General features: G+C 37.4%; 1 protein-coding gene across 2 annotated transcripts; it reads left to right on the top strand.

The window, feature by feature from the left end:
• The first annotated feature begins 12,292 nt into the window (after positions 1-12,292).
• On the top strand, positions 12,293-25,558 carry LOC148653421 (thrombospondin-1-like). Of its 2 annotated transcripts, none has more exons than XM_088648402.1 (23): positions 12,293-12,524; positions 12,666-12,758; positions 13,006-13,565; positions 13,808-13,883; positions 14,436-14,525; positions 14,791-14,900; positions 15,218-15,343; positions 16,119-16,215; positions 17,082-17,255; positions 17,364-17,540; positions 17,854-18,027; positions 18,393-18,520; positions 18,612-18,764; positions 19,002-19,220; positions 19,355-19,462; positions 20,015-20,174; positions 20,318-20,436; positions 21,315-21,549; positions 21,822-22,049; positions 22,159-22,430; positions 22,628-22,725; positions 22,886-23,025; positions 23,219-25,558. In XM_088648402.1, the coding sequence occupies exons 2-23, from the start codon at positions 12,692-12,694 to the stop codon at positions 23,224-23,226; spliced, it is 3,519 nt and encodes a 1,172-aa protein (XP_088504528.1). In that variant the 5' UTR covers positions 12,293-12,524; positions 12,666-12,691; the 3' UTR covers positions 23,227-25,558. The 2 variants fall into 2 exon arrangements, with proteins under 2 accessions (XP_088504528.1, XP_088504527.1); XM_088648401.1 differs by having other exon boundaries at positions 14,788-14,900.
• Positions 25,559-26,245: the final 687 nt, after the last annotated feature.

The following is a 26,245-nucleotide window of genomic DNA, read 5'->3' as shown; positions in this document are numbered from 1 at the left end:
ACATACATTCTGAGATAAAAAAAGCTAGATGTCTGTCAGTAAATATTATAAAGGATGAGTTAAATTATTGGACTCTAGATCTATAAAAGTGTATCTGAACTGCAGTAATAGAAAGGATATTTCTCACATCCCTGAGTGATTAACTTACTGTAAATTCAGATAAGGAAAACACCCGGGGAAGATGACAACATCACCCTTCAACAGCCCAAGCTGCACAGGTGCAGACTCAGGAGGAAAGCCTGTGGTGCTGCTCATTTGTTTGGAACACCAGGGAGAGATTTCACACAGATGTGAAATAAATGATTTGCCAGATAGTTTTTGCACTGTGTGACATGAAATCTGTTATAGTTGTAGTTTACCGGCAGAGAAGTCATTAAAAATATTTTTTCATTGTCATTATTATTTATTATTCATTATTTTCTGCGTGGAAGGTAAAAAAAAAGTTTACAAAATGCTTATTTCATCAAAGACGAGAAGGTTTTTTTTTTTGGCATATTCCATATCTATACAATTGAACACATATATTTCAAGGATACTCAACTGGACGTCACCACCACAACTTGGAAACCTTCTTATTAAACATTCCACTGTTTATAGATTCCATCCACTGTGACGTCACAAGAGCCTTGTCAATGACCTCCATTGTTCCTGGGTGCTCTGGCTAAACAAAAAGGCTAAAATAGGAGCTGCACTCCATCTCCTCTTACATAGTTTCCCTGCAGGAGCTGCAGGCCTCCTGTATACAATGAAAGCAAAGAGAGGACAAGAGGTCATGCGCATTATCAGCAGTTGCACAGAAGGAAAAACAAATGGCCCAGATGCTTTTGCAGTGGCAAACAGTATCTAATTGCTGTTTATGATCTGACGGCTGCTTTGGCTACTGCCCATATTAGGGAAAGAACAAACTAAATCTTGGAAGACTACAAAGCAAGACTATACAAGACTACAAAGTTTTGCTGCAATTAGGTTCGAAACTGAATTCTCACCTTACTATTTAGCAGGATTTATGAGATGTTTGACTTTAGGTGTACCCTGCATTATTAGACATGTATGAGTTCATTATTACTGAAAGAGACAAGTTGTTAGAGCTAATTTTGGAGTTATAAATGTCAGTATACGATTTATAAGTGATCCTATATTAGAAAGCCACTGGGAAGGTATTAGGAAAGTAAGATATTAAAACAACTTCTACAATTTGTCCTTTGTGAGTAAATACCACAGGAATAACACCTGTGCACATCCGTTAATTTATGAAGATGCTTATCTGTTCAATGACTGTTTATCTATTCTATTTTATTTCCTTGATAAACACTTTGATACTTGTGCATGAAACATGCTAAATTAATAAGATTGTGATAAAAGAATCTGTTGATCAAATGGTGTCTCAAATTCACAATGAATACTGGGTGAATTGACTGATATTTTAAAATACCACAGGGAAGTCATGAATTAAGCATGTTGTATTTTTTCAAGAGCCATAACCATAATTCCAGACCACTGCATTAGTTCAGCTGTTCTGTAAGACAGGTACATAATCATTATGTTTTTACTGTCTCTGGTTTTGTATGTTTTATTTGGCAGCTTTTACAATGCATTTCAATCATCATTTGTCAAATTATACTTTAACATATTAAATGGTTTTATGAGAGGTAATCTGACAGGTTCAGTCAGTATTTATGAGATTAACAAAGTAAACACTCAGATTCTGACATTTTTATTTTGTCGCAGAATTGATGTTGTAACAAAAACAGAACAGTAACACTTTAAAAATATGATTTAAACCCATATATTCATCCTTATTGTGTTATTATGTAACACTAACCACTTACCCATTTTAGCATTATTTTGAAAGTGTGATCTGTCTTTAGGAAATAATAGTTGTTCACAAGCCTTTTTTATACTTAATGTTATCTGATGAATATAAGTGACAAAAGATGCATGGCAAGACATTTTTCATTGTTATAACCATACCTAGTTTCTCTGAAAAAGAAAATAAATGCCCCTGAGAAAAGGTGTTTGCATTAATGCTGAAATGTATAGTCACGAGGTCATTCAGGTTTATTTATCTACTGTGACATCTGGCTCCAGAAGTACCGACTTGAATGTGTGGTACAAATGACTTTTGTCAGAAACTTGTGTACAAATGAATATATAACGTCAGAGCCAAGGTTTGTTGGATACGCCTAATTGAATGTTCATCTTGAAGTTGGGGTTGTGTTTCAGACGTGTTTCAAAATACTAAGAATGTGCCCACATGTTTCTGAACAGCAGGTTATCTCAGGTTTGTCTGTTGTAGTTTTTTTGCAATGTAAAGAGTTTTCTGTTATCAAACAAATAAAAACAGCTTTACAAAATTTTGAATAAATGATTGTTTTAGTCAATCTAGTCAAACTGCATGGGAAAGATGCTATAGCCCTCATATTGTAGCATTACTCCTTGAAACATATTTGGCTTTAAATAATGCTTGGTGTTTGCCCTTTTCACAATTTTTCGAGATCAGACAAGCAGATTTTTTTGTTATCCACAACAAGCCTCAGCATGTTGAAATTCAAAGGAGTTTTTCATTTTTTCTCAGTGTTTTTTACAATTTGACAAGCTGCGAATTACAAACAGAAGACTTACAAGAACATACTTTGTACTGTAACTGCCTGACATTGTTAGTCTCAGAAAATGAGTGCTCTGCCCTTCCCTGCATTATCTCTGTGAACTCCTCTCCACTAATTTCATAAGAGCATTCACTCAGGGTTCGCAGGCTGACGAAACACAAGTGGTGACTTTTGAGTCTGACCCTCAGTAGTGATGTTGATTAATTTATGGTAAGTTTGACTTGTAAACCAAACCTGTGATACTGTATGTTGGGGAGACATTTACAGAATCAAGAATATGTGATACAACAGGGAAATTCCTAATATTATAACATTCAAATAAATTGAATATTCTGGTTTCGCTTCCATCCAAATCACATTGTCAAACTCTTTTCCTGCAATTTCAATTAAGAATATAATGTGTATTTTTTTTTAAAAAAGGCACAATGGGACACTGTCATGTACTAATTAACACATTATAGAATAAAATTCAGAACTTTCTCCAAAGTACAAAATAGGTAGGTAGGTTACAGTAGGTCAACTTTTCAGGCCATAAAGGCCCCTGGGAGGAATAGGGAGCAAGGGCCACCATTTTTCTTAACCATCGGACACTGGGAGTGGAGGTGATGTGGTCAGCATCACGCTCCGGCTGGCCTATTACCCCCAGAAGGATTAACCCCGGTACTCACTTGGAAAGCAGGCTGAGTGGACCTGGGAGCCGTCTGGAAGGAATTAGAGCAAAATACATCACCTGCCCCTACCTGGGATTGAACCCGGGACCTTCCAGTCAGGAGCTACTGTAGATGCCCTTGCCGTCTGAGCTACCACAGCTTTGTTTTGCCTTTTTTTATTCTTCATTATAACAGTAGTATGTAATGTACAGAACTACACTTAAAACAATAGTAAGATCTACAACAAATTCTACTACAGCTCAGCTCAGACATTCATCTCACCTGCTGCTTTATTTTCTTTATTTGTGATTTTGTTGGGCCATCATACTCGTCATCGAAGAAAGAAAAAAGCAAGAGTGCTCTTTGTTTAAGATAAGTGTATCTCACAGAGATGGCTTAGTACCTTTCAAAGGTGCTCTGTGGAATCAAGAGGTATACTGTATGTGATTAAATACTGTCAATAAGTTTTAGTTCTGAGGCAATCCGAATTACATTTATAAATGCTGACCACTGTTGAATGAAACTTTCTGATTCACATAGCAGTAGGTTTTTTATCACTATGGAAGAGCGGCAGTTTAGTCATGATGAAAATCTTGTAGGATCTCCACAATAATTTGTTATTATGCAAATCATTATCTACTATTGTTGAGCTATGCACTAACAACAGAATCTGTTGCTCTATATGCTGCTCAGTCCTGTAAATCGAATGACTTCTAAATGTTTTACCATTTACTGTGTCTGTATTTGTGCAGTTACATTCAACAGGTGTGTGGAATTCACATTAAAACTACAGCGTTACAGTATACTGTATGAGTATTTTGTGTTTCACCAACCAAATGCAACACTGCAGCCAGAGTTCAACAAAATTGAAAAATGCATTACGTTGCTCTCTCTCTAGTATGAACAGAAGAATGTGTCTCAGTCTGTTATGTCGACCTATTCCAGTAGAAACAACCATCATCATGCTCTTATCTCTCCGTGGTTTGTGGAAATGAACAAGAATTACATAAAATCTCTTCTGTCCTGATTCCACTGATATCAATGACAGCTGAAAGCACAGCATATAATAACAAGAAATCCAGATAACCAAACAGGCACAAGAGACAGATGGTCACAGTTTTTAGGCATTAACGTAGAAGCTGAACTGCTACACTTGATGGATTCCCATCTGTCTTTGCTACCATCTCCACTACCCTCAATAGACAATTATTAAACATGACTGACTGGTTTAATACAGTATGTATCTGACTTTTTTTTTACTTTGGTGTAAATAAGAAAATAAATTAAAAAGAAGGATTCCTTTGCACAGCCCTGGAAAGATTTATCATATAATTACATCTTTAGTGATTCATGTACTTCCAATAAATTGTGATCTTTAGTTGGATGCAGAGGTTAAGCTGTCAAAGCACAACATGTTGCACCTGTATAAGCTTTCAACTGGACTGAGTGAATGTGTGGCTGCACACAATCCGTCAGTAGGATGCATTCAGAACAAAACAGAATTCCTGAAGGATAAATAACTGAAGACTGAATTCATGTGAAATGAAACAGAAGTTGATCAGTCATTGTGATGGAGTGCAGAGATACGGTATATAGTAGATGATCTTATTCATCACTACAACCTCTGAAATTCACATTCACTTAATGTAAATGAAGTCAACAAATAATTCTAAACTCAAGTGCTACTCAAAAGATATAGTATTTAATTTGTAATGCATTATCTAAATTTAAAGCATGTGTTATAAATAAACATAAAAACATAACAAATGTATTAGGGTAATTGTGAACAGCAGTTTGTTTCTTTACCATGTTTATAATACATACAGTATGTTACTAGACATTTAGTGATATACAGTTATAACGATACTTACATTGTTATAAACTTGTTATAGAATTTACTTTGTTTTGTCATAGTTTTCCTTGTGGCATGTCTGCCTGCATCTCTCTTTACACTTTTATAAGTGTCTTTTCGAATTGTCTGTTAGAATTGTACAAACTTTGCTACACTTTATAATGTTTCAACAGGGGTAAATCACAATTAAATTTCTAAAGAGCATACTGTATATTTAGATAATAATTAGTTATTCTTATACACTGTACTTGATTATTTTAAAATCTAACTAAAACAGTGGCTATGGAAATAAAAAGAAGCAATTAAAATATAGGTACTTCTTGTTTTACAAAACAGAAATTTTGCTGAAAAGAATAGAGATACAACGTTCGTGCTGCGGAGAGTATCTGATGAATACCACACCAAGAAATAATGCTTTAATGTGATTGAAAGGCTGTGACTGCAATGCCGAAAAATTGTGTCTCTACTCTTCCTTTCAGCGTTGAATAAACCTTTACCTGTTCCTTTGCAGTCTACGCATGCCGACGCAGTTACCTACCCAAACCTCATTAAAAAAGTCAGCCTTCCAGTCACATTAAAGTATTAGTCCTTGGTGTGTTCAGACCTACCCATGAATAGCATACACTTATCTTTAGGGCACAGAAAGGCAGCTACACTGAGATGATGACACACAGTGCTGATTAATAACTGACTCATAGACCTTTGTTAGACACTCAATGCTTAAGCATTGTAAATAATAGATTTTTACCTCACTCTGTGTGGATATAAGTTTGGATTTATCATTAATAATCATTTGGAAATCCCAGTTTCTAAGCGGACAGTGAATTAGTGAATACTGTACAGTATGTGTCACTGCTTCAGAGCAGACAATTTCCTAGGGCTACAAGAGGAGGTGCTTTCAAAACAAAATGCCAGTAAACGAAACACATCTGTAAATATTCAATTAGGAGGCAATTAGGAGGAATTCCTTTGTATTTTCAAACACTTTAAAACAGCTGCAAGAAGCACAACCAAATCTGAGAGGGTGAACCGACTCGAAAATAGCCCAAATCACATTAATAGAGACCACAAAGTCACAAAGGGAACCAAATTGATAATAAGTTGCCATTACTGCGTGCATTTTTAGAACTACATAGCTTTGCATTTTAAGAACTTTGCAGACCAGTTTCCTGAATGCCAAGTGGTAAATAGTTTATTCCACTCTATTTATGGCAATTAATGTGAAAGGAGTAACTCTCCATGTTATAAATTAATTCCTGTGTAGGAAAATGAAGTTTTCAAAAGAACATTTTTAAACCAAATGTTTTAACCAAAAAGGAAATTGTTTCAGGATAAAAAAGAATAGCACATTGTGAAGACTTCTAAAATAAGCAATTGGACATGCAGTTTTTGAATGACTTTAAGTTTATGCCAAACTCTACATAACATAGCAGTATTAATGGTCTTTGTGCTTCCAACCGTGAAAGTCAATAAGTTAGGCTTCACTGGTATTCTCAGAAATATCCATCGATGTCTTTCCCCGACTGATATCATATGCACTTCAAACCTTCTTGAAATATCTACAGTATATGCAGTGTTTCTCTCAGTGAGGTACAATTTAAATTTCCATGTCGAAAATCAAAGAAGGAAACAAAAACTCCCATCAGCAACTTCAGAGACTCAATCTTTCAATCTGTAGAAACCTGGAAATATCGAATTGATAACAAATGCTTAAAATAAATAAATGTGTGGATTTTTACTACTGAAGACATATAAAATCAGCATACCTTCAGCTATTAGTTTTCAAATGCACACCACTTTTAACAGAGCTCAGAACTCTGAAACTAACCTTCGAATTACAATTTGAAATATTAAAGTGCTTACAATTAATAGTCTGTAAGTCAAAGACATGCAGTTCATCATCATGTGGTATAACCATTCTTGCTGTCTAGTATATGAGATATTTGACTTTTTATGGTAAACAGCCATCTTCTGGCTTTTATTTTGATGTTTCACAATAGTCTGCTTTTCATGGCTGTGGAATTTACTGACAGCTGACAGCAGGTTGCACAATGCAGGAGTAACCTTACAAAAAGGATCATATCCAAACGCAATCTTTAGTTATGAGTGCTCATGGTCTGTACCCTATTAATGCAACACAAAATATAATCATAATCAGCTATTGAACAGCAGTGAGAACATTTTGTTTCGTACAAATTAAGATGGAACATCTGATTGAAGTGTGATTTTCAGATATGATGAAGCAAAGACACCATTTAACAGCTCTGTTTAGAACTGGTTTACAACCACTTTTTCTGGAATACACCTTGACTTTTTTAGAGGACTACTGTACCACTGTAGAAGATCTGCTTCTTCATTTTTCTGTAGATGTCATCAATAATCATATACAGTATTGAAGACATGAAAGATAGTGAACACATTGTTTCATACTAGATTAATATTTGAAGCTGCCATTGAGAAGGAAATTACAGGTCAGGTTATTCCATAATAATTCATAACATACTGTAAGCGAGAGCAATGTTGAAGGTGAAAAAATCCACATGTAACAGCAAATGAGTGTTTATTATGCCAATAATTGGGCAAAGTTTGTTACAACCAATTGGAAAAAGCAATATCACACTCAACAATACAATGACACAATACTACACATACTGTATGAAATAAAACTAATCTGTAACTGCTACACCATGGCTTGTTGCTGTGCACTGCTGCGGTCATCTAACTGAGATCTACAGTAACTGCTAGGGTTTCTCTGTGAAGCTTCGGTTGGTGAAGTATGACAGATGGGGAAGCAGGTTGACGAGCTGAGGCTGACAGGGAAGCCTGGTGTGGTGAGGCTGACTGGGAGTGGTGTGGTGAGGCTGACTGGGAAGTGTGGTGTGGTGTGGTGTGGTGTGGTGAGGCTGACTGAAGGAGGCTGGTGGGGTGAGGCTGGCAGGGAAGTGTAGTGTGGTGTGGGGAGGCTGACTGAAGGAGGCTGGTAGGGTGAGGCTGGCAGGGAAGTCTGGCATGGTGAGGCTGACAGCAAAAACCTGGAGCTTTTAGGCTGACAGGAAGGGCACTGGATTAGCGTTGAATGCAGGTGTTAATCAGGAAGTAGGATGGTGTTGTTGACTTTTTGGGTCTCATGAAAGCAAGCTTCCTTAAGCAGGTAGGAGACTGCACTATCTCAGATAGCTCAATATCAGAGCTCTGACCCAGCATGGTTTTGGGACTTAAATGCAGTGCCTAATTTCAGAGTTGACTGGATGACTGGAAGGAAGATGGGTGAACCAATAGTTAGCCCAACCTGGTCCTCACAAGCCCAGGTTTATGCGAGCACTCGTGGGAATGTGGCAGAAGCCGTTCCCAGTCTGGGCTTGACAGTAACCACATTAAACAGAACACATCACAAACAACCTTACTAACTTTCAGCTGTAATACCATAAAAGAAATATGGACAAACTGACAGGCATAAAAGTAATTAAGTCAGAAATCAGATATTTCCAGGCACGTTCAGAGCTATTTTTGTGTCGTTAATCTTTAAATTAACCTCTACAACATAACATTCCTGTACACCAGCTGACTGTTTTTCAGCCCTGTTAAACGACAGCAAGAATTCCTTGTTTTTCTGTGACTATGGCCTTATAAGGGCTTTTTATGTTCTTTTTGGTTATTTTGAACTACTGCCTTTCCACATATTCATTTTATTGTTAAAAAAAAGGGGATGCTGATTTACAGAAAGTGAATCATACCTTTTAATCACACTGCACAGCATTCAGGCAAGAGTACAAACTTTCTATTTTAGTCGTCTTTCCACATGAATGGAGAGACTGCTGACAGTCAAGCACTGGCACGTTCCCTGTGACTGCTCCTCCCATGCTGGAGGAGAATGTTGTCTTTCTATTAGGTGACTGCTGCTCTTCCCGGTACCCAATACATACCTTGCCACACCTGTCTCTGTTCTAACGAGGCTTTTCTTTCTGACTTCAATGTTTATATTTACATAATTCCTTTCCTCTCTTCCAGAGAAACATTTTATTCCCTGAAAATTTCTCCTTGTTGAATATTGTAAATGGATGTGTCACTATTTCCTATAGTAGTTTTATTACACTGTAATTTACATCTATATCACTCTTTTCCTAAAGCTATCACTTTTTAAAGCGTTGTATATCTTATTTTCATTAGAATGTTTTACTTCCTAAAAACGTTTAGGAATACTTGAAAACAGAAGTACACCAGTTTTGTTGTATTAAGTTACAGTAGATGATTTTTTTAATTGTAGGTTTATGTGATATTATATATTAGTTAAAATGAACTTAATATTAGTTAAGTTCGGTACTATACATACAGAATATATGAACTAATCATCAACTGCTGCTTTATTGATAAGCTTCTAGATCAAAGCCTCCTTAAAAGCTGTTTTTACTCGTGAACTGTAATGTTATGAACTCGCAATTTCATTATACAATCTGGTTATTTTATAATCACAATAATTCTAAAAAAATAAAATGTGCATTTCTATTCCAAGAAACCTGTTAGTTTTGAATTTAAAATTCTGAAAAAAAGGTCACTTTGGTCTGCATCTTAAGTTTGGCTGTTTGCAAGAAGACTAGTTGGCCACCAAACATGTTTATCTTTAGATGAACACAAACTTCCAGAACATCTGTATTCAGAATACAAACAAGGTGAGCACAATCTGATTGCAATTCATCCAAATAATAACAACAAAAAAAGTAATAGCTAGTAGCAGTAGAGCAGAGCCGTTGAATATTAAAATGAGCACCTCAGAAAGATAATGGTAGTTACCAATGCACTGAAACTCATTCTACACTGGTAGTAACATAATTTCTGCATGATCATCTGCATCAGGCCCTGCATCAGCCCCTGAATGGTCACAATATAAAGGAGTAATAAATATACTGTAGGTAATGTTTTAGCTTCATTAACACACAGCATTATCCATGGTTTATAGGCAATTAAGATCATCTGGGACAATCGAGAAACTAACACTCTGAAATACTACTGTGCATTAGTGTCTGCCATCTGGGCATGTTTTGAAACACAACAGGGACAGTGAACATCAGATTTTATATTTTCCATGCTGAGAAAATTGCATCACCGTTCTTTTTGTGGATAAGCATTACACAACAGGTATCTTTCCACCTACTGAACAGCAACAGCTGCAAAGAATGGACAATAACCTGTTGTCTTAATCCTTATGAAATTGCTTAAATGTATACATTTTTAAGACGAGTAGAAAAAACAGCATTGCACATTGATATACTGTATATTTTTATCTGCAAGTGCAGTTTTTGAATACAGATTCTGCGTACAGAATTTATGCTTACCCTGTTAGCTTTCACTTTAAAAGACTTCTGTGGAATAGTAGTTAGGGCTTCACTGTTGCTGCTCTCTTAACCCAGGTACTTTACCCAGATTGCACCAGCACACCCAGCGGTATAAAGGGGTACCAAATTGTACAAAATTGGGTAATAGAAACTTCTATTAGTTGATTTAGATAAAAATTGCAAGGAATGTGAGTGGATGAAAATGTTAATCTAACATAATGAACCCTAACTAGTTGAAATGACTCCAGACCCATTCCCTAATGCAGAGATGCAATGTAATTCTACTGCATATACAGCATTCCCTTTTTCTAAAAAGTGCAGGTGCTATAAGCTTAAACCAGCAGAAAACTTCATACCATTAGTTCTTCAGAAATTGCAGGGTATTAAGAATTAGTGGTTTCTATAAAGTTAATTAAAAAACCTAAAATTAATATTTTGTATAGCTTCAGTTTATTGTATTTTAATTTCTCTTGACATAAACGACATCATCATTATACCTCCATTGTTTTTACCATTAGTTTTTCTATTTATAAATTACCATTTTTAAAACCATTTTGTATTGACAGTACATCCAAAGGGCATAGGTTTCTTTTTCTTTTTACAATTTGAGAAAGAAGCTAAAATATAAAATGTGAAAAATATTAATAATATTTATTAAGTATATTTACTGTAAGTACGGTAAGATAACATTAAATGCAGAAGAGCTTACCAAACAACGAAGTTTGGCTGTTGGGTATTTAGATAGGAGTTATTTGGTTTTTTTTTTCAAAGGTTTTGAGAATAACTAAATAAACATAATAGCAACACATAAAATACATATTTTTATTTTGCTAATAACAATTTTTGAACAAGCCCTCACATTTATCTAGTCCATAATCTAAACCAAGAATATTTTGTTTCCTTAATGTTCCTTAATTGTAGGCAGAAACCAATGGAATCGTTAATATTATCGGAAAAACTAAACCTTTTGTCTCTGTTGAACAAGTGAACATTTTTTGCAAACCCAACTTCTATACAACACCGTTTTGAAAAGCAAGAAAATAGGATAATCCCTGACTACATACAATAAAATGTAAGAAGGGCATCACTCTGAAGATACAGGATATCTGAAATTAAGTGTTTCAACATTTTAAAACCAGGTGAGGTTAACAATGGTAGCCAATCCCGGGAAGAAAATCTACAACATATTTAATTTACTGTACATAAGCAGAAAAAAAAAACATATCGCTTGATCTACGTTGGTTCTGTAATTCTGTAACTAGCAAACAAAAATGAACAGATGAAGCTTAGTCCTGTGAATTCGCAACGGCTCCTGGCGGACAATACATGTAAAACAAGAAGGATTTAAGAGCCAAGAACTATGCGCATCCTTTAATTTGTTGGACTTGCCGTTATTAATTGTAAAACATTTTTGTTTGGAGCAATAATATTATATAAAAAAATATTTGCAGCTTTTGTCCTAACATTTTATTTTAATCTCTACTTTAACGTGTTTTCTTTAGTTTAGACATCTTTGTTACAGTACATTAAAGTTCATTACCAACTCGTACTATTACTTTTTAAAAATCAATATTGTCAAAAAGCATCTTTAAAAAAGAAGTGTCAGTGAAGTATGTGAGGAAATTGACGAATGTACTTTGAAAAGGAAGTGGGGGCTTGGCATGTTTGCGTCTATGAAAAAGTGTATCTTTGTATGGAATTTCAGTTCTGGAATGTGTGTTTTTTATGTGTACGTCTCTTTTTTTTTCGTGCTGTGAGGTAGGTGGATAAGCTCGTCCCTTTTTCCTGCTTGCCTGTGATTGGAGCAGCAGCATTCTTAGGAATGTCATGAAACTATTTAAACCGGACTTTCACCAAAGTGCTAATAGTTAGGTTTGAGCATCCGATTAAGTATTGCAAAGAAGTTAGCCAAAAAGAAGAATTCACTGCTACTTTTTCGGGAGTTGTTATTTATTAGACGTGAAGAAGAAAGTGAACTTTTGAGAAACTTGAGGATTTTCTTGCGACTTTCATTCTTTTGGAATTATCTTTTTTGTGTGCCTCTGAAGAGTTATTATTAAGAGTTATTACTTTCCTTTTTTCCCAGGTAGGTAGATTCATCATATACTTTTTCTATATATTTAAGTCAATACGTATTTCGAAAATATTCTCATACCCACTGTGCAGTATTTCACTGGTATTTTTCTCAATTCATAATCAAAGGTCAAATTTATATTTTATTTTTCAGAAAGACAAATAATAAAGGTTCGCACAATGCAGTTGATAGGGGGTCTCTTTTTGCTCCTAATGGCTTGGAATTGTGGAGCGGCTCGAGTCGCAGGTGAGAATGAAAACGTGCACCGTTCCCTACATTTTCTAATTCTTCAGTATGCAGCTAGCTTTAAGGTCTCATTCATAATTATATGTAATAATTAAATCGCTACATAAACCTACAGATAAGTGATTTATATTATTTTTGATCCTAGCAGACCTTGAGAGCTTTTTCATTCCTTACGGCTTTCTCATTAAACAACAACAAAAAAAGTAAAATGTTATGAATGCAACTGCAATTGTTCTTGTCCCTACAGAAAGCCGAGACGACAATAGTGTCTTTGACCTGTTCGAGAAGGTGCGAGTACACAAGAAAAACAATGGGGTGACTCTCGTGAAGGGCGCAGATCCTTACAGCCCTGCTTACAAGATTTTAGACGCTGACCTGATTCCCCCGGTTCCCGAGACCCCCTTCAGGGACCTAATAGATGCCATTCACACCGAAAAGGGCTTTCTTCTCTTGGTTAACTTCAAACAATTCAAGCGGACCAGGGGCAGTCTGCTGACGGTCGAAAAAATTGATGGCTCCGGACCCATTTTTGAGATCGTTTCTAACGGGAAGGCTAACACGCTGGACCTGGTTTTCTCCACGGAGAACAAGCAGCAGGTGGTGTCCATTGAAGACGCGGACCTGGCGACGGGCCACTGGAAGAACATCACACTGTTCGTGCAGGAAGATCGGGCTCAACTTTTCGTGGGCTGCGAAGAAATCAACAGCTCTGAACTGGACGTGTCCATTCAAAGAATCCTGACTCAGGACGTACCCAGCATTGCCCGCCTGAGGATCGGCAAAGGAGCGGTGAAGGACAGGTTCATGGTAAGATACAAGTGGTTACAGAAGACGAATATTCTGTGTACCCTTGAAAGTGTTTCATTCCAAAAGAAGTTATTAACCATACCGTTTTTTTCCAGTTTACAGAAAGTAGAATCTAAACGAACGAATTAGCCTGGGGTAAAACAGTAGTTCTAAATATTCCGGATGTTTTCGGAGCAAAAGGACGTCGTTTCTTAAGTAATTAATGATAGGAAGTAGTAAACTGATCTTTGTCATTTCCACAGGGTGTGCTGCAGAATATACGCTTTGTTTTTGGAACTACTCTGGATGCGATTTTGAGGAATAAAGGATGTTCCAGATGTAAGTGTGCATTTTATCTAGGGTTTAATTGTCTCATTCAAGCAACATTCTCGATTACCTTTGTAAGGCACAAATCAAATTTCATGCTGGCATTTCAATTTTCCGAGCTAACGTCCACCAGCAAATAGTACTGTAGCTGCCAGGCAGAGATGGAAACTATTTGTCTGGAACTGTGCAGGAGTAATAACACAGCCAGACGTGCGTATATAAGAAGCAAAATAGACTAATTACGGTACACTGTTTAACGAAGCTGACAAACGCCACCAGATAAAAAAGATTTCTTGTTTATGAATATTTTAATGCTTTTCTAAACCACCAAAATCGTACTACTGTCTCCAGATCGTACCTACAATCCCCCTTAGGAACCAGTTCAAAACTGCAAATTAGACATACGAGGCACTTTCTGCTTTAGTTTCTCATGAAAAATTAGGACAAGCCAAACTTTTAACAACGCTGCCTTTGAAAAGTGGACCACTACGAGGAACTCAAACTGCATACTGTACGTCTTTATCACGTAGCTTCTCTAAAAAACTTTTTTGTTTTTGTTTTTAGCACCTTTAACGGATACTATAATTTTGGACAACCCCGTCAATGGATCTAGCCCAGCCATCAGGACTGACTACATTGGACACAAAACAAAAGGTAACTTAATTTAAACACGAAATGGATGCAGATAAACATTAATGGATTTCCTAATAGTTTTGTTATCTCTACTTTTTAAAATATGACAAGAGGATATTTATTATGTTTGTATTTTACTGTTTTATAAAACTAATGTAACAAAAATTGAAAATGCATCTTATTTTCCTGTGGCTGTTCCTACACTATGCAGAGTACACACAGGTATATACACAGTATGACTCTGTGGATTCACTGTACACCTTTTTTTATGATTTTGTCCCAGCAGATATACAGTCTGTGTGTGGGTTCTCTTGTGAAGATCTTGCCAACATGTTTAAGGAACTTAAAGGACTCAGTGTCTATGTTCACCAATTGTCAGAAAATCTCCACAAACTGGTAAGAGTCCAGCACCTCTGCAGTTTCAATACATGTAATCCAATTCAAAATGTTCTGCACCAGGTATTTCCGGAATAAGAAGGTTTTGCTTGTTCTAGCTAAGTTCTTATTTTGTGTTGATTTGTTGTAAGTTTTACTTTGCATTCTTAAGTATGTAATTTCGCGTTTAGATGTGCCATTCACCAATACTCAGATGGGACATGTAGGATGCAAAACCTTGACTTTGTGCACAGAAGTCGTAACTAATCAGTTTTAAATCTGAAACTCATACTGATAAATAATAAATACTTTTTAACATGGGCTCTGTTTTCTTTCAGCATGAAGAGAATGAACTTATCAGAAACCAAATTAAAATCAAGCATGGTGTGTGTCTCCACAATGGCATAGTCTACAACAATAAGGATGAATGGACTGTTGATGGTTGTACTGAATGCACTTGCCAGGTAAATTCAAATGAAGCTAATTCAGACAGACAGTAGAGGCTTTGTAATGTAGCGAGTAATGGGTATGACAGGCTGATGGCAGAATTCCCATAACTAGCACCATTATTAAATGTTTTTTATGATTTGTTTGAAAATAATGTGACAGCTATTATTTGCAGACCCCTTCAGCAGCCATGTCTTTCAATTATGCAAATGAGCATTGAACAGACAAAAAAAAAGTTGGTTAAGCAAATACAAGCTGTACTTTGTAGCTTGTAGGTCGAGATTCAATCCAGATTTTACAAATAATGTTACCTACAGATGTGTTTTTTGTTATAATCTGTTTGCCATGCCTCACTGCCTACTGTGTTACCTAACTTGGCAGTCTCTCAGTATTTTGAAGAATCAGCTATTTAATTATAAAGAGTTTACAGCACCAGCCTGCAGCTTAAAGTCTCCAAAAAGTTAAAGGTCTGCAGTGTGTTGGCAGAGTTCTAAGTGGATAAAGCCCTCATAAATGTCATTGGGGTTCACCCCTGTCAGTAAATTCCCCAGCACTGTGCTTTCAGCTTCCTTTTCTGTGCAGTTTGGTATGACCTCCAGCAGGTGCACTAAGCAAAGCCGTAGCTCAGCGGGAGTCACAGATTCAAGCCAAAGATCACTTCTTTGTTCACAACACTGCAATTAGCTTTGATAGAGCCAGTTTGTTTCATAAGTAAACAATTGAGTTCACTTCTCTGCTCACCAGAGTTTAGCCTCAACAAATTTGGTTGATTCCAACATTCTTTTTGTGCAGAATTCTGCCACAGTGTGTCGCAAGATCTCCTGCCCTCTGATGCCCTGCGCTAACGCTACTGTTCCTGATGGAGAATGCTGTCCAAGATGTGGCACACGTAAGTAGAATTCAGTGTTTTATAAATAAGCTAGATTGGTTGCTACTGTATGTCTGATTTTGTTGACTATGCATGCTTCACAAATCAATAGACTTTAATATTAAACCTTACTGTTACCTGTTTACCAAACATCAGTGCTTTGTCTCATTGTCTGAACCCCAGTGTTAGAAGATCTAGTATTTCTTCAGATATGTTTAAATTAATTATTGGAGGGCAGACAAAGAAAGACCAGACAGGGGAACAACATTTTCAAACCCAAAAGTACACCTGAAGAAGGCTCCACGGACGAAACGTTGTGTTTTCTTTCTTCTCTTTTCAGCATGGAATAAACCTATTACTTGTTCCCTAAAAGTACAGTCTGCTTAATGCTTAGAAAAATATAACCCCTTAGAAAATTAGATTCCGGTACCAGAAATACATTATTTTTAACTTACAATTTTTGGTGAATGTTCTCAGATCTCTGAAACACTGTGACAGTACTTGGCTTAAATTGGGGGGGAGGAGAGTAATTTGACATTTGAGTCTAGTTTTCACCCTAGGAAAAGTGCAATGAAAATGTTCAAGAGTATGTTTGTTTACATGAAACTGGGTTGATGTTAAATTGATGTACATACTGTACACTCCGATTTTGCATTTCCCAGAAAATCTATATACATATACACCACATACATGAAAAGCTACTGCTAAAATGCGATACTTTGTGAGGACTACTGGTGATATGTCATTTGAAGCCTTGTATGGTAATTACTCTTGATGTAATAGAGCACTGATCTACTTAGATTTCCATATCAATCGTGACTCAAGGAAATACTAACACTTCTCAGATCCTAAAAGAAAATAGAAAGAGCTCTCCATTGTCTTTCCAGCAAGCGACTCTGCAGAGGATGGCTGGTCTCCCTGGTCTGAATGGACTCATTGTTCTGTGTCCTGTGGAAGAGGGATTCAGCAGCGTGGCCGCTCCTGCGATCGTATCAACAACTTCTGCGAGGGCACTTCTGTGCAGACACGGGACTGCTACCTTCAGGAATGTGACAAGCGATGTGAGTTATACTCTGATGACTTCCAAAATCTGTTTTCCTCCCACTTTTCAGACCGAAATGTGCAGTTGCAACAGTAGTTGAACATGTTTGCTTTCCCTCCCCCTACAGTCAAGCAAGATGGAAGCTGGAGTCACTGGTCTCCTTGGTCTTCCTGCTCCGTTACCTGTGGCACTGGAGTGATTACGCGCATTCGTCTGTGCAATTCCCCGACTCCTCAGATGGGTGGCAAGGACTGCATGGGAGAGGGCCGGCAGACAAAGGAGTGCAAGCAATCCCCTTGTCCGAGTACGTAGTCGTCAGAAATAAATACACTCCCATGCCTAAATGTGACAAAAGCCCACACTGTTGCGATTCCACACTATAATCCTTGCCTTCCCTTTTGAGACCACAGCAATAATATGGAAACCAAATACCTCAGGAATGCTGTTACATAACTGGGAACATAGGTCTTTTATCTTTTTATCTTACTAGGCAGCAACCTGAAAGAATCTACCTCTTTCGGGCACATTACCAATTAAATGAAAAGGAAATGGATCCCAGTGTATTGTTAAATTTGCTATTCTGATCAGTCTTTATGTACCTTTGCTCTTTTTTTTAGTCAATGGAAACTGGGGACCGTGGTCTCTCTGGGACACCTGCACTGTGACCTGTGGAGGAGGTGTTCAGACTCGCAAGCGACTCTGCAATGATCCTGCGCCTACATATGGTGGCAAGGACTGCATTGGTGAGGCTGGGGAAACTCAGCTCTGCAACAAGCAGGACTGTCCCATTGGTGAGTAAATCTGGAGAAAATGAATACGTTACTACCGTCCAACAGATTCGGAAGCTCCCCAGTCAATACAGTATTTGTTTCAGGTTTCAAAATAGCAACTTTTCTCAGTTAAGGTGAGGGGCGGTGGTGTTCCTACATCAAACAAAACAATAATTAGTGCTTTTTGCGAATTTGAATAGTAATTCAAATTCCAAACACATCTAACTCAAAAATGTAATATTGCTGTCTTAGAAATATTTCCTCCATGTTGATCTTGGAATGGAATGGCATGAAACAAGTCTCTCGCTTATATTTGAGGTTTTACAGATGCTCCGTGCTGCTAGAATATTGTTCTATACTCATGTGTGTGCATGTCTTGTTTTTAGATGGGTGTCTATCCAATCCCTGCTTTGCTGGATCAAAGTGCACAAGCTTTCCTGACGGCTCCTGGAAGTGTGGGCCTTGCCCAACAGGTTACCATGGTGATGGAGTCAACTGTGAAGATGTCGATGAAGTAAGCTTCAGGACCCTTTTCTGTCTGTTTGACTAGCAATGAATCTCACCTCCGTACCATAAAAATAAATTTCTCCTCTACCTCTTTTTAGTGTAAGGAGGTTCCTGATGCCTGTTTCGAGTTTAACGGCGTCCACAGATGTGAAAACACAGAGCCAGGATACAACTGTCTGCCCTGCCCACCTCGTTTCACTGGCCTACAGCCATATGGTAGAGGTGTGGAGGATGCCACGGCGAAAAAGCAGGTGAGGAATACCCTTAAGCAGGAAGAGGTTTAATGCCAAAAAGGCTAGAATTCTCACCTACACCATGAAAATGAAATTGATCAGATGTTTGCTGACCAGCAGACAAGTGTCCTATTTCATGATCTAAAGGAAACTTCTGTAGCTAATCATAAAATAAAGTAATCGGCATATGCGGTTAAGAGAGCAAGTGCTTAAAAGGAGAAAGTGCGAGAACTGACATGAAATTGTCCTTCCTAGGTGTGCACACCCCGAAACCCTTGCGCTGATGGAAGCCACGACTGCAACAAAAACGCCCGCTGCATTTACCTGGGGCACTTCACAGACCCCATGTTCCGCTGTGAATGCAAGCCAGGGTACGCTGGCAATGGATACATTTGTGGGGAGGACACTGACCTTGATGGCTGGCCCAATGAGGACCTTGTCTGTGTGGAAAATGCCACCTACCACTGCAAGAAGGTAAATCATTCATTTCACAATGCTTTTTTTTATTGAAAGCTCATTTTACTTCAGACTGCAGATGTCTAAAATCTGTATTAAGTTGTTTTAACCTCTCAGCTCACATTTTAAAAATGTCCATGTGTCATTTGCAGGACAACTGTCCCAACCTTCCCAACTCCGGACAGGAAGATTATGATAAGGATGGAACAGGGGATGCCTGCGACAGTGATGATGATAATGATGGCATTCCAGATGACAGGGTAAGACATGAACCAGAAGAAATGTTTCTCCTGTAACTTGGTGGCCAGTGAGAATCTAGCCCCCTACAGACAGGCTAAATGAATGCTTGGCACCACAATTCAGCAGCAGGAAGCAGTAGAGTCGGCCCAAAAAGTTTAATGATCAAGCTTTGTTTTGAGAAGTAAGCCAAGAGCCCAAAGTCTGTACATTCAGGATTCGTGCAAAGAGGAATGAAAAAAGCAGGGGGAAAAATGTTTCAGCAAGCAAACACTAGCTTCCTCAGTCATGCCTCACATTCCAGCACAGAGGTACAACACTTGAAGCCCAGAGCCAATGATCCATTAAACACAGTAGAAAGTTTTATAGAGGTACTAAAAATATGGTTGTCCTTTTCCTTTAATTTGGTTATTCTGGCTTCAAAACATTCCTTTTAAAGACTGGCTTCTTTTATCTTGTTAATTATTAGCTTAATGTTTAAAAATGTACTTGATAGTCAGCAGTACTCCCAGGGGCTTAGCAAGAGAGGACTTTGAAACAAAACTAAAAAATTCTAAATGCTTTCTTGAAAACAGGACAATTGCCAGTTCATCTATAACCCGAGGCAGTATGACTATGATCGTGATGATGTGGGAGACCGCTGTGACAACTGCCCATACAACAGCAACCCTGATCAAATTGACACTGACAACAATGGAGAGGGTGATGCTTGTGCTGTGGACATCGATGGTGATGGTAAGAAACCATTCTTGGATAGCAACCATACCCCAGTTTCTCCGATCAAGACAATGAATTTAGCTATATCTGAAAGGACAATTTTCTGTTTTTCTTTGTACCCTGTAACAATTAATCTGACCACAATCATGATTATTTTACAGGTATTCTGAATGAGAAGGATAACTGTCCTTATGTGTACAATGTGGACCAGAGAGACACAGACTTAGATGGCGTTGGAGATCAGTGTGATAACTGCCCTCTGGAACACAATCCAGACCAGGTAATTTTTTCTATTCTGTTTTAAATCTCCCAGGCAGTTTGAGAAACATAGAAAATCAGATGTAGAAAAAATAAATAGTACAATAGCAAATGTGTACTCTACGTATGTGGGATCTTTTTGCAACAGTAATGCATAATAAGCAAAACTGATTTCTATACTAAATTTAATTACATTTAAATTAATAAACTGTAGCATAACTTTTTACCAAAAAAATATGAAGTGATGTAGTGTTGACTGCAGAAGAAGAGATATAAGGCATGCAGTCTTATTAATGGGGTATTCAGTTATAAAATGAAAAAGAAAACCATCTTTCATACACTCCTAATTAAAACGTGGGCACACTTGTATGGTCATGCATACCCTGTCTTCACTCAATTATTTCTGAGCACACCTGTGCTGTTACCTAATCCAGGACAGGAATGTGTACATTTTGTGGAACATGGGTACTTGGTCTCAGGGAAAAATGAGCAAAATGTACCCCACCCTTCTGTGTAATTATTATCTGTATAGTCCTGCCAACTGTAAGGACTTGGAGATTAATAGCCTGAGGGTCATTACTCGAATGCCTGTTAGAAGCACCTTGCAATGCAGAGATGATTTTCAACAGTATGAAATATGCAGCTGGATTGAAAAAGCCTGGCTTGGCAGGATAAGACAGACAAAGATTATAGATGCTGTTGAAAAGCTCCAAGATCCATTAGGTGCAAAAAAAGACAGTGTGATAAACATGAATTTTTACAGCTACATAGTGTTACCTGTTCAAAACTCTTTCTTAACTTATTTTACAAAATACATGTGAATACATATACATGTGAATTACTTAATGCAGACAAGCAAGTGGGGTAAAATGAAAAGTAACTCTCTGGTTTATTTCACAGCTTGACGCTGACTCTGATCGGGTAGGAGACAAATGCGATAGCAACCAGGACATAGATGAAGATGGCCACCAGAACAACCTGGACAACTGTCCCTACATTCCCAATGCCAACCAAGCTGATCATGACAAAGATGGCAAAGGTGATGCCTGTGACCATGATGATGACAATGATGGCATTCCCGATGACAAGGACAACTGCAGACTGGCTTTCAATCCCGACCAGAAAGACTCTGATGGTAAGAACTTCGGGCTTAATACTTTCTCTCTAACACTGTATATATCTGTCCCAACAGTTCTTCTAGAAACAGCTCTCTGTATTTTTCTTAAATGAAACTCACAACTGTTTTGGTGTTTGTAGTGAGACATTCAAGGCAATAAGTCATTTAAGGTCTTCAGTCTAAACCTCAATAAACATAACTAGTTCACACTCTTAATAAGCACATACATATATCTGTCATACACAAACAGTATCTGTCATTAAGGTATTTGCATTTTTTATCTGTTTCAGGTGATGGACGAGGTGATGCTTGCAAAGACGACTTTGATCAAGACAACGTACCTGACATCTACGATGTCTGTCCTGAGAACTTTGCAATCACCGAGACGGACTTCCGTAAATTCCAGATGGTGCCCCTGGACCCCAAGGGAACTTCACAGATTGACCCTAACTGGGTGGTGCGCCACCAGGGCAAAGAGCTCGTGCAGACCGTCAACTGCGATCCTGGCATTGCTGTTGGTATGTTTACAGAAACTTTACTGTACTATAGGTGATACATAATGGAAGTATTATGGCAATGAAAATACAAGTCATTGTAAAACTTACCTTTTAACTCCTTACTTCTCAGGTTTTGATGAATTCAACGCAGTGGATTTTAGTGGCACCTTCTTCATCAACACCGACCGTGATGATGACTATGCTGGGTTTGTGTTTGGATACCAGTCAAGCTCTCGCTTCTACGTGGTGATGTGGAAACAGATCACACAGACCTACTGGTCTCATACTCCCACAAAAGCCCAGGGATACTCAGGACTGTCCATCAAAGTTGTCAATTCTACCACTGGACCTGGAGAACATCTGCGAAATGCCCTTTGGCACACTGGAGATACTCTCGGACAGGTACATGCATTACCTTGGCTAAATGTGACGATATACTATAGCTCCTATAATTGTTCACTTCAAATGACCTCTCATAATTAAATATTGTGTTAATAACAGATTATGAAGCTGTAAATATTGTGTTGTTTTTTAATTGGAGGTTATTCCAGGAAAAGTACTGAAAGTAATTTTGCATGGTTGTGTCCTTTCCCTCTTAGGTGCGCACTCTGTGGCACGACCCTAAAAATATTGGCTGGAAAGACTTCACTGCTTACAGATGGCATCTTACCCACAGACCAAAGACTGGCCACATTAGGTAAGCCTATTTGAGAAGCACATTGTGGTTCAGTTATGTCGGTATGCTAAGTATTTCTTCCAGGTTTTTTAGTTATTTATGTAATAAAGTTTAAAAAAAAAACATTCCTATCAGTTAAGCAAACAAGTTAATCTCACAACTCTTTCCTTCTCCACTTTAGGGTTGTCATGTATGAAGGCAAGAAAATCATGGCAGACTCTGGAAGCATCTATGACAAGACTTACGCAGGTGGAAGGCTAGGTCTGTTCGTATTTTCTCAAGAAATGGTATACTTCTCCGACCTCAAATATGAATGCAGAGGTAAGTTCCTTAAGCATCTTTACTTTTTTATATCTTTAATAATAGCAGTCTTTATTAACATTTAGAACTTTTTACACCATTTAATTTGAAGCAGTGCTGCTAGATGTATACCTCCTAATTGGAGTGGCACAGAACAGAAGTATTGATGGTTATTTTGTTACCTAAAAGTTCATTTTGCTTTTTTCCTTTTTAGATACATAATTGCAGAGAAGAGAGTCTTTTTTGGATTTTGCACCTTTCTGTATAAATATGAATATATATTTTAAACAACATCCTGGGACCATTGTTTTCATTACGCTTCCCTCTGAAACGTGCACATTGGTGGAACTAGAGCATGCGATCAGCTTCATGGTAAATTGACGTTGGGAGAAAAACCAGCTGACTGCCAGATGAGCATTTGACCCCTCCACCAAAGCAGGTAGAGCAGACACACCCTTGCTTTACTCGGTCAAGAGATGGCTCTCCGAAGCTCTTCGCCCTGCGAGGGAAGATCTTCCAGCCGTTGACTATGCACTTCAGAACCCGTCTGCATATCTTTTTCCAGATGGAGGTCCCACGGAAAGACTGAGTATTTCCTTTTTATTAAAAAAAGATCAACCTCAGATCTGCTGTGGACTAAATTTTTTTTAAATGGACAAATTTGTTCCAGGGATGAAGAAGGCAATAAGACTTTTCCTCTTACGATTAAAAGGGTCAGAGACCCTTGGACTTGATTGTTGATGAACAAAACACCGAGGGACTGTTACTATTGAAACGTATGCGTGTCTGAGTGTGTGTAGATATTTTCTCAAAAGAGCCAGCTTGCTTCCCATTTATATATATAAAATACATATATAATTGTGAAGCTAAGGAGCACTGGTTTTCTGCTCCCCATACACATCTCCTTCAGAGCGTCCCCCTTTTGAAGAAACCCTTACAGAAATAAATAACAAAAATATTCTTGGCAAATTCAGCCAAATGGATCATATTGAGTAATGGGCATTATACAGCCTAAACACAGTTATTAGTGAATGCAGCAGTGGTACTATGGCTGGTGATGTAACTACTTCAGTTCAGTGAACCTAGTATTCTCAGGGTGAGACTGGTTCTCCCTATCAGCCTCTGTTAACAGCAACTAAACATGGCATATCAGATTAAAATGGAGGAGACTGCAAGCCAGGCCTAGGGCAGAACCATGAGTCTAAGAGAATGTCCGCCAGTCCAGCATTTTTGTATCAACTGCACAAAATACATACAATTTAAATCAGCAATACCTTTTCAAGCAAATGTACTGCTTTTGTGTCAAACAAATGTTTTTTTTTTCTTTAAATCTGAATTTCAAAGTGTCTGGTTTTCTAGCAAATTTCTGGACTGGGGAGGGGCGTACATCAGCACAAAGGTTGCCTACCTCTGCAGAACATCATGGTGAAATATAGCAAAGAATGACAGGAAATATCAAAACTAATGAGGCTTTAAAAAAAACAATACTGATAATAGAACAATTGGGGAACCTGTGTGGAAAAGCCAGTAATGGAACAACAAGTATACAAAAAGATTTAGTTATTTATTGCTGTGTGTTTACTTGTCTTTATGAAGAAGGACTGCTTTAGGAGTGGAACAGATGTGCTGGACTATCCATACAGATTGATTTGTAGTCTAGATAAGACGCAGTATATAAGATTGTAAATAAAAGTCATTATTTATTAACTTTGCTCTGTAATGATGCTCTAACATTTAAGTTGACTTTTCTTTTTTTCTTAATTCCCCATTACCTTTGTAAAAAAACTGGAAACCAGGGTCAATGTCTTTAGCCCTGTATGTTACAGGTTCTGTTAGCATGCAAGACCTGTAGCTTTCTCCTGTCAAAACCTGTCTTCCCCAACCCACCTTTTCAAAACAGCAACCTATTCAGTGCATCTAGAGGCAGTGTTCTTCTGCACGGTATGTTTGACCAGTGTGCCTGTTCTTTTTTATTAAGGTTTGAAAAAATAACAAAGGAAAACTTTGATGTACAATTATTACCTCATTATTGTTTTATAATGAAAACAAAACACAGTTTGGATATAGCAGCAGAAAACAAATTGGTTAACTTCTTTTAACGCTACTGTAGTAAAACAAATGCTGTACATAGTATAAAAACATATTTTTGCAGATAAATATACCCCTTTCCCCAAGCATTAAGAAATGGAATGGGAGACTGTTTTATAAATGTTGTGCTTTGTGTTTGTCCAAAGCTTTTTTTAATGAATAAATTATTGTTCAGTTTCTCTATGCTATTTGTAACAGGTAATTTCATAATTGTGTAGATATATGCTATTTAAAATAATTTATCAGGAAACATGACCCAGAGTGAGTGTTTCTGTCTGTATAAACTGTTTGCACACTGATGTGAGGATGTTTTGTTCTGTTTTTTTTTTCTTTTGTTTTTACTATTAGAGATGCTTGTCTGTAAACATTTTTATCAGTTTTACAATACAGAAACATGCTGTTTTTACTCATATCATTTATTTTGTAACATACAATGGAACAATAAACAGAGTTCAGAAAAAAGTAATATTTCTGAAAATGCCTCTCTTTGCACAACTTGGATGCTACGTTTTGTTACATCTTTGCTTAATCTGCGTACAGACATTTAGCTGCACTTCACAAGCTTTTTAGTCGGTAATTAAGTAATTTTCTAGCTGTTGGAAGAATTGTTCTTTTCAACATTATACAAGACGGACCTTGTGCCCTAGCATAAAAGACAAAAAGGACATGTAAGAAAATTGTAATCTGTGAGAACATAATGAAGAATGTACTGTACACATAGACAAAAGCACAGGCACACTATTCAATCTAAATAACGTTATCAAAGTGTGCTTAATTGCAAAGTTAATTCCAAATGAATTTCAAAACTTAGCTTCTAAGTTTACTAAACAATTTTAGTGCTCTGTAGAATTAAATTTCATAAAGAGCTTGTCAATACTGTAGTTATCACTAAAAAGTCATGCCCTAAAGCACAGTTGATGTGTATAATGCAGGATTCATAGTTATTCCGATTTTCCTTGATGTTTTAATGGTACAGAACTGAACACAGTAAGAAAAAAAACATTGCTAGAGATCTGTAACAGCAAAGCAAAGTCTAGAGAACACATATCTGGGCAACACATTAATTTACTGTATAAGACAATATCAAATCTATAAAATACTCAGGACAAAATTCCATAGTCTGAGCAGTGCTGTCTTGAGTCAAATCAATTTT

The sequence above is a fragment of the Lepisosteus platostomus genome, chromosome 10, assembly GCF_059453375.1.
Source record: "Lepisosteus platostomus isolate fLepPlt1 chromosome 10, fLepPlt1.hap1, whole genome shotgun sequence".
Taxonomy (NCBI): Eukaryota; Metazoa; Chordata; class Actinopteri; order Semionotiformes; family Lepisosteidae; genus Lepisosteus; species Lepisosteus platostomus.
Note: the sequence above shows the minus strand (reverse complement) of the source record. Positions and strands in the feature narration are given on the sequence as shown.